At 38.9% G+C, this 10230-nt stretch overlaps 1 protein-coding gene across 1 annotated transcript in view; it reads right to left on the bottom strand.

Annotated features, from left to right (window-relative positions):
* The window catches only part of ITGA8 (integrin subunit alpha 8), a 117203-nt gene that overhangs the window by 102417 nt on the left and 4556 nt on the right, over positions 1-10230 (bottom strand). The window contains 1 exon segment of the mRNA XM_031066830.1: positions 10018-10142. Within this exon segment, the coding sequence (XP_030922690.1) occupies positions 10018-10142 (125 nt within the window).

Raw genomic sequence — 10230 nt, forward strand, 5'->3', positions numbered from 1 at the left:
TTAGCTCAACACTGACTTCTGTTTATGGTAATCTCATAAATATTATAAACTGAGTTAGAAAGAAAAATGCATCATAATTGGAGAACAAGGGTACTCTATCTCTGTATTTTTCCCAATAAACATGAAGGAAATTTGAATGAGAATGAATCTTCTAAAGTTTGAAAGTCTCTAAGGAAACATCTTCCTTCATGCAAGTATTTGCTTCTGTGCTGTGCCAATTACAGCAGCTACTACTGAAGTTCATGCTTAGGGAAATAAATTTGAGGAATATTTAGCTCTTAAAAATTCATGAAGTATAATTTAAAATTACTCTAAAAATATTAATTTTGAAAATACATTTTGTTGAAGTTAGTTCTAAACTTTTGTGGATGTAAGAGACAGCATATTTGACACACCGCATGGCAGGCGCTGCCAGCTCCTACCTAGTTGTTGGCAACACTACTTTCAATTATTTTTTCCAGTGAAGTCAGACCCTTTCAGACTTTAAAGGTTTCTTTTTTCTTTTTTTTTAATGCTCCAGCAGATCTGAATATGATCAATGTCCACAGATGAGGTCTTGATACAAACAAAACTTTTGAAGCTTGAAAATCAGCCTTGGCCAGCGTACAGCTGCCAATGCAAGCCTGGCTCTGAGGATACTCGTGGCCAGTATTCTAACTTAAAAGAAGCTTACATTTTCAATCAAAACAATATATTTGTCTATTGGCAAAGTATACCAACATTTGAAAAGAAATTAAATTTTAAAACTTGGACAACCATTTGCAGGATTTATAAAACCACAACTGAATTTACCAATAAATCTGCAAGAACTGTACATACACACACATGTACAATCCCAATTCATCTAGTGGCATATGGTGTAGTAGGAATCCTTCATCATGTGGCATGGGATTTTCATTATAAAATAATTTGAAAAATATCACAGAAACACAAATTAACAAATAGGGTTTTTTTCTTTCTAGATAAATCTCCTTGTTCAGCATCCTTTCTAGAGCTATGGAGTCATATTCCCAGTTTCTGAGGTTGTGCCTTAAAATACAGTTTAGTCTTTTGTATGTAACAACAAATCAGTATTTCAGAATGCTATTAAACATCTACTGCTTTCCATGTAACTTTAGCAAAATGAAGCAACATGCACAACTAACTTGCCTGAATACACACAAGCTGTCATTACTGTGCCTTGCTGCAATCGTCCACTTCTGAGCTAGTCAGCCACTTACATGTAGGACATGATCTAAGCCATATCTTTTCCTCCTAAACCAAAACTCTGAAAAGGTCAGAAGAATCATGGCCTAAAAGTACCTAAAGTACATTTTTTTTAAAAACAACTGTAAATAGCCATGGATGCCCATCTTAGATTAGACTCAGATAAATGCTATTCATTTACCCGCATAAATCCCAATCCAGCTTAAAAAACCCCCCCAAACCTGCATATTGCTCAAAACAGCATTATCTAAGCATTTCAAAAAGTAGCATGTTTGTATCCTGACAAACCATTATGACAGGGAAATATCTCTCCTTGTGCTGTTTATGGGCCCCTGAGGCCCACAGGCTAAGTCCATACCGTACCTTACCCACAGCTGTATTTCTGTGAGGAGCAAAAACTTGGTGGGAATTCAGGTTGCATTCCCATATCATCTTCTCTTCTGGAGGAGAGTGCCTGGCCCCTTTTAGGAGGAGTCCAGGCTATCTTGTACCATGATATGTGACACTAGTGCAGGAGTACAAGGCTGGGCTGGGCACACAGCGCCTGGGCCTGTCCACACAGGGGTCCAAGGAGTGCCTGAGTACAGCTGGATTGCCTCAGAGCCAGCCCAGGAGCTGTTCCAGATGGTCTCAGTCTGCAGGACTCGCAAATTTGGCTTGAGATGCAGCTCTGGAGTCACTCATAATGATACTGCCTAAGACTGCACTGCAGACTAAGGCCCAGACAACCAGGAGTAGGCAAAGAGCAGAGAGATTTATAAATATAAATTTAGGTATGAGAACATCCTTGAATTGCATTTCAGCAAACCCAAAGCACCTCATTTTCTACTGCAGGAGCCATGACTCCTATACATGGTACTGCCCTACAATCCAGCTTCAGAAGCAGCTCTGGAGATACAGAAACATGATTATGAAAACCAGCATTCCTCTACCCAGTTTTTTAGCTAAGGTACCTAGGGACTACCAAATGTAAAAATAAAGAAGTCCATTACTTTGCCAAAACAGTAATTGGAAAAAAAAAAAAAAAAATTGAGTTTGGACAGCAAAAAGCAAACCCATGTTAAGAGCAATAGCACAGATTTACTTGTAGGAATTAAAGCCTGAATCTAGAGCTGGTGTTAGTGAAAATTCATCATTTACACAGATTAGAGTAAAATTGGTGCTTTCTATGGGAATTGGTCTCATCTCAGTCACAAAGTCAGCACATCATAAACAGTATAATAGGCATGAATCAAACATTTCCTTTACCAATATATATATTTTTATACTAATTAATACCTGCATAAGAGATGTATGGGCAAACACTGGTAATTACTTAGTGTGATTCATTCAGCTCTTGAAAACTTTAAATAAAAAATGCAGCATCTTTCATGATTTAAAAATACTCAAATGAACAAAACCAAATCAAGGTGGTGATCATTCAAAGCTTGGAATCCATGATCTCAGAGGTTTTTCCCAACCTAAATGATTCTGTGATTCTGTGAAAATATTTTAATCAAACTTAACACAAGAAAACAATGCTTCTAGTCAAAGCAAAATACCTGTCTATGTAATACACCTGCAGCTCTTTCACATAAGTTTTCACCATGCTGGAATTTTGAAAAGTATTATGTCTAAATGCTCTGGGTCTATTAGCCTGTATGTCCTGGGTAAACACAGATGTCCATTAACCAGGCATCTGCAGCAGGTTCAGCTACACTCTGCCCTCAGATCTGTGCCTAAATCCATGATGGAAAATCAAATATCTGTTTTGATATATATGTGTATGTATCTATGCACATCCATCATATAAAATATAGTTAAAATACAACACATGGATTTCATATATTTGTACATAATTATACATACACAGAGTAGAGGTGAACAATTACCTTAATCTATCCATATTTGTCTAAAATGTGAATACAAATATGTAAAACAAACAAATGTCTTTAGAAATTTATACAGGTAAAGGAAAGTGAATAACCCTGACATGGAGATAACACTTGGAATGTTATGTACAGTTTTCAGGCATCACTATTTGCAGGTGTTTGGACACAAGAAGAGAAATCAAAGGATGATCTACTTGTGCTCCATCCAGTGTTCAATAGGTAGAGGGAAGAGAGTGCCAAACTCCCATTTGAGGTATGCAGCAAAAGGAAAAGGGGCAACAAGACACAAGTTGCAGCAGGGGGATTTCTGAATAAGTCTTAAGCATTAGAAGAGATTCCCCAGAGGGACTGTGGCTCTCCCCCTCTGGGGTGGTTTCAGAAGCTGGTTACAAAAGGCTCTGAGCAACCTCAGTTAACTCTGAAAGCAGCTCTGCTGCATCTTTAGTGTTCTGGCTTAAAGAAGGGAAGAGGGAGAAGGAAGGGTCCTGGCACAGTTGCTCCCATCTTCTAGAAGTGAGGGAAAGAAGGGAATCTTGACAATCCTACAGTCACATCACTACCATAAGAGTCTGAGGGTACCACCTGTTACAAAGCAAAGGTAACTCAGTAAATTTCACAGCATCATTGATATTAGACCCTCCCCAGAGAGACTGAATTCAAATCACAGCTAAATACTCAGTATGATCTAGGCAACTAAGCCAAACAATTGCTTTTAATTAATGCTGGGGGAAAAAAGGGACTCCAATGTGTTGAGGAAGAGTAAGGATATGCAAAACAGTGTCATGATGAGAGGAGTTGCTTCTATATTTAGATTTATCTGGTTCTGCAACACTCTATTTTATATCTGGCTTTTACTGCAGCTTAGCTGCTATTCTTATGAGTCACTTTAATTTAATAGATCATATCTAGAGAGCTTTACTTGGACATTCCATGAATCAAAAAAACAAAAAGAAATCATCAAACCCAGTAGGATTTTTTCCCTAAATACAATCTGATCAAAAACAAATTAAGACCTCAGGGCTTGAACTAACATAGCTAAGAGTATTTTTTCCTTTCTTTAGATAGGGCTGAGACCTACAAAAGAAACTCATGAGAGTCTATTATAAATCAGAATGCTACAAGTGAACCATGACGTTCCAGATAAGGTCTTACTGGCATAGTGGACTAAAATGTGTCAACATTTAAAAGTACAACAAAGTTCTCTCTCAGTAATTTCTCTTGAGATGCAAATTCTGTTTTATAACAGGATTCTAAGTTTTCCCCAGAATCTTACTATCTCCACAGCTAATGATTTTTTCATGTAACTAAAGCTCTCAAGTCCCACAATACATCTTCTCCTTATATAGTACCTGGGTTCTGTTACAATCAGCTCAACTGCTGGCCAGATTAGCTCATGTTTTTTATCAACTGCGTGCTTGGTCAGAACTGATTTACATCCCCCTCCCCTGCTCCTCTTCAGAGGCTGTTCAGATTTTTTCCAGCTAGTTTCAAAAAATATAACCTATTTTAGTAAAAATGGTAGAGTTAACTGATAGCAAAGAAAACACCCCAGTGTGTTCCAGAAACTTAAGGGAAGGGGTATCTGAAATTCTGCCTTCAGGACCTAATTTAAAATATAAGAACTTGATGCAGTCTATTAAGTATTAGAACTAAAAATGACCTCAATAATGAGTTTCCAAAATCTGAACTTTAGCTTTTTATCAGATTTCAAATGCAATAGTGCATTTTAGGGGGTATTTAACTCTGCTTCTGGCTGCAAGATGCTTTGAATGATTCAGAAGTTGCCTAGTTAATCAAGAGAGGAGAAAGTTTCTTGATATTGCTCTCCTGCTACCTCTCCTGGCAGCTGAACGGAAGAGCACACAGTTGCAACAAGGACTTGGTAACTCTACCTCAGTGTTAAGGCAAAAATAGTCATTGTAAGCCACTTCATACAGAAGAAACTGAAAAGAAGTTAGCTTTGTGTAGGCAAGAGAGGCAAGACAGACCACAAGCCTTTAATATGATGCCAACTCTTTTTTCCCTGTTCTCTCATTGAGTTTCAGAGTATCACAGCCTTACACTGCAATGCAACCAGACAACTTCACAAAGTAGGGAAACAAGGGAGAAGAGTCACTGCCCTTCAATCTATATTTCCTGGGGTAAGGGGATACTAAAAGCCCTTCCATTATACTTTATCTTAGCTCCCTGCTGCAATGGAGCAGGTTAAAGCACACATTGTGCTTTCAAGGGTAGTGCTTTGAGCTTCTTCCCAGAGCCTTGACCCTGGCACACAGATCTAGGGAGCTTTAAAGAAGTGCAAACACAGGACTGCAGAGTCAGTTCTGTATCAACAGCAGGAAACACAGAGAGTTCCTGCTAAAGCCCCTTCTTGGCTGCAGGCCATATCACTGGCCAACCCATATGGGAATGTCCGGTTACATGATTTGCTTATGGATGGGTCAGCTCAAATCCTACATGACAAAATTTCATCCTCCTTCCCTCTTTTTCCCCTCTCATACTTGTCAGAAATGCTATTTCATCAATAGGATTAATTATTGCAAGGAAATAACCTCATTGCTTTGGAAATCTCTGGGTTAGCTACCATGAGAAGCAGAGATAGGTGGCCTGAGAAATTAGTAACCATCTGGGACAACTTCCTCAAGAGCAATTTCAGTTGGGTGATGTGGCTTTTTGGAAGGGGCTGCAGGTACTCCTGCACCTCAATAAACTTCAATTAAGCCATCTTCTCAGCAGGGTAGTTTAGCCTACATACATTTCCACATTTACACACGTTATGCAGCTGCCCATAGCACTCAGACCATCTTGGGCATTCTAACACACGCACAGTGCCACAGAGATGATTTCAGCAGTAGTCTTGTTTTTGAGCACCATTGCTAGTAGTAAGGAGCCCAGTCTGTGTTGGACAGGTTGAACATGGCACTCAATATTAGTCATGCATTTTTTAAAGGTTATTTCTATCTTTCACTAGGAATACAGTGTCTACTCCCTCATCTGATCGTAGCCTCTGAGGAAAAATAAGAGTAAGGGGGTGTCATAAACCATAAAGACTTTTCTTCTGTCATTTAAAGCTTGCATGATCCAAAAAATAAAGTTTAATACTGAGTGCCACAGTCTGGTAAGACGGAGATTACCTGCACCTTGCCAGCGACTGGGTGCATCCCTTACAATGTCATATCCCTGATCCACTCAGCAACACTGCACTTGTCTCCCACCAGTGTCAGGATGTCAGATTTAGGCCTGGCACTCATGTTCTCCCTTTGGGGCTCTATGGCTCAGGATATAGAACGACATATTTTAAAATAACACTTCAGTTATTTTAAAAATAAAAATATATTACATAACTAAATAAACAAACAAATCCCTTCAACCAAACAGCCTTTACAGAACCAAAAATCACCCTATTTCAACACTGAACATCATAAAATTAACATAAGCAAGACTAAGTTTTTAACTAAGGTGTCTGTCAGTTACTTTGTTCCCTCATATCACCTCTTGAACAAATGCCCTTCTGTCTGAGGCAATAAATAGTTTAGAAATTCAACAGATTACTTTTTTCTTCTTTCCCTTTCCTGACTCATGAGCCTGTCATTGCCTCTTAACAAGCCTTAAATGGTGGAGAGAGATTTTGTTCCTTTTCGTTTTACAAGCCATTCATTAAACACCTCAATAACTGTAAAATACATGATAACTATAAATTAGTACGAAGTAACTCCACACCATGTTATCTGAAAATGTCCAGAGTCTTGACTTAAAGCCATCACAGAATACTAGTCAGTGTCCTCACTGTTTTCATTTAGCAGGACTGAGATAGTAACAGTGTTAATACAAAAAACATTAAAGCATTTGCAAACAAAGGAATCTCACTTGAAATTAGCTGTACTATTTTTGTGGAAACAGAAATAATCTGTGCAGTTACATGAGTCTTACCAATTACATGTTCATTTAAGATACTTTTTTGTGGCAGTAAAAGTCCAAACATCACCCAAGTGCACACACTGTATGTTCCCTCCTCAAGGGCAAAACATAACTTGCATTGAATGCAACACAGCTGAGCTTCATTTGTGCATCCAGTCCTCAGAAGACATGAGTCCTCATGCTCATATGGAATTTAAGCCATTGTCTTTCAACCTCTTGGATTTGTTCATCTCTTGAATTTTTATGTCATAGTGAAAGTTATAGTTTCTGTGACCTGAAGCAATTTCACATATTGAACTTTGGATATAGTATATGTGAGTCTGCCCGACTTTGACAAATTTTTTAGAATTTAAAAGTCCTCCCCATTGAATTTTTAAAGCTGAAAAATAGTGATTTATCAAATTCTTTATCCACTTGTTGGTTCACACTGCCTTTCTTTCTAGTTCTTTCCAGTTTCACTCAGTTTATACTTCTGAACTTAATTAAGAATGCTCCAAATTATTCAATAGTTTTGGGATTTTTTTATTGTTCTTTGCTTAGCTAATCTAACTGAAAGAGATATTATTTAGTTAGAGTCAAGAAGAAAGTATTGAAAAATTGAAGCATTGCATAAAAATGCATCAAAATGAAATTTTTCAGCTCTGAAGCAGCCTCTGTAGTTCTTCTGTTTTGTTTCAGAAAACATTCTCAAAGTTTTACAAGACTTTTAAAGATCTCCTACTAGGCATGAAACATTAATCTTCAATATTAAAGCTGCTACAACTGAACTTCTAGTCTTCTAACAACTTTTGAGTGTTTCTGTTTTGGAAGAAAGAATAATCTTGTGGTAAAGGCACTGGAAGAAGAAGAAAAAGCTCCCAAGTCAGTTATCACTATCATCATCAACTTTTTGTATGATCTTTGACAACCCAGACTGACTTCTCTTGGTTTATTAGAATAAATATTAAAAATGGGAATAGCAACATTTCTGAGTGATGTTGTAGAAGGCATAATGAGTACAAGATGTCTGTACAGGGGCCATGAACTGGAAACACCCCACATATTTACCAAGGACTATCTAAGTCCCAGTAGGTATAACATAGTTAAAGGCTTCAAAAGAAACTTTGTGTGACAGACTATTTGAAATGGTTTCACCTAGGACAGAGCTCATGTGGACTACTCTGCTGGGGGCAATAAACTTGACTCTGGAAATAATGGGTTTGGGAAAGAAAAAAGTGATGTGTAATATACATCCAGAAATCAGCAGAAGGAGTCATGTAAAGCATATTGGAGATGGACTTTCTGTTGCTGGCAGTGAAGAATAGGGTGTGGTACAAGCCATGCCAACCTTCTTCCCGGGGTCCTTGTGTAGGGGACATTGCTGAATTGTGCAAAATGACACCTTTACTGCCCTTGGGACTGGAATTCAAGAGCCAGGGACAGCACTGCTAAACCTGCCTGTGCTGCCATCCCTGCCACAAGGACAGTGCATCTCTGCCCACACCACAGCTGCTCTCTGGCTTAACTTCAGCTGTCTGCAAGTCAAGATTCTATCTAGAGAACAAAACCAGCTCAGGAAGACTGAATGAAGCACCCTTTGGAGATTCCAAACTGAATAGTTGTGTGATACAGTCCAAAGCCTTACTGATATACTTACTCCCAGTTTGTTTGTGCCTTTATCCAAAACATAGTATCTGCAAAAGGACATCCCTGTGAAGAGTATGGAGCTGTCCCAAGTTTCCCACAGGAAAAGTCAGATGACCTTCTAGGTTTCATCACTAGATTTTCATAAGTTTTTCAAAACTCCCCTTCAGAAATGCGATGGAATTTTCATTTGGTCTGTAAGTTTTCTATCCAAACTTGAAATTATTTTGTATAGAAAATACATTTCACTTTTGTTACATGAATATTTCCTCTGTTTCCTGGTTTTATTTTAAATATGTACACTCAGAACATATCACAATAAAAATAATGTATGCATACTGTCTATATATATTTCCATTTACATATATAACCAGATGCTGTACATAGTTTACCTGCCCCAGTAGCCATATACACACACATGAACTACCACTTACTCTGTTTTGAAGAATGCTCAGCATGATGGGAAAGTCATCCTGAGCAGTACTCCTAGACACTTACACAGTAATAAGATGTGGGTGCCTGGAGCTGGGAGGAGTAAAGAACTGCACTGCTTATTTACTACAGTTAAGTGAGCTCTTCTAATTCAACTTCTTTCAGAAAACAAACAAACAAAAAAAGACAATTGTATTGTGTTCACATTTCAATAAACCACAAATATTAAGATTAAATATAACCTAAAGAATAATAACTTTCGCTTAATGGTCAAACTGTCAAAGTCTGCCTAAATAAAGGAAGCAGTTTTAAAGTCTCTGCAAACATTAGGTTTAAATTATTTTCAAAACCTATAAAGAGACAACAGAAAACATAAACAGCTTGAATTGTTTAAAACTTGTGTTCCCTCTAATTAAATAAGAAACATCTGTCTTGGGATTTTGGAAGTGGATATAATCTATCCACATTGTGCCTAAATCGGTTTGCATCTAGCTTCAGTATTCTGAAACAAAATTTTTGCTTTCTGAATAGAATTAAATAAGCATGCCACATGAGGCACTTCATCTGAACAGCCAGAAATCCCCTCGTTGAAAATAACAGCAAACACTAGAAATCCTGTAATTTCTGTTGTTCAGAGAAGTATGAGACAAGGCTTTTGGGGCTTTGCCTTCTGAACATGCAAAATTATTTTCAAAAGCAGGAATCTGCCACAAATACCTTTCAGCAGAGAAGGAGAAGAAAAAAAAGGCAGTTATTAAGATGAACTACTGATCCTGGAGGTCACAATCCTGTTGTTTCTCTGGGGACGATTAAACCCTTCCCTGCAGGAGCACATGCATTCAGACTCCCAGGAGCGGGATTTCTATCTGAGGGCAGATACTGGGATCAAAGCCCAAGTACAGGGATGGCGGAGGAGCCGAGGGGGTCCCGGGCACGGCGCAGCGCCGCGGGACAGCCGCGCACTCACTGGTGTTGTCGAAGGGGATCTGCCGGCACCGGGCGGCGGGCCAGGCGCAGTAATACACCGCTCCTCCTTCCACGATGTCCGGCTGCGTGGTGTTGGCTTTGGGAGCTCCCACCAGGACACTGACCCTGCGAAACACACCGGGAGGTCACTGGGGCGATCGGGACAGGCGGGCGATGGGCGCTGTCACCCCGGGCGCGACGCCGCCGTTCGCCC

Source organism: Geospiza fortis, unplaced genomic scaffold (genome assembly GCF_000277835.1).
Source record: "Geospiza fortis unplaced genomic scaffold, GeoFor_1.0 scaffold138, whole genome shotgun sequence".
NCBI lineage: Eukaryota > Metazoa > Chordata > Aves > Passeriformes > Thraupidae > Geospiza > Geospiza fortis.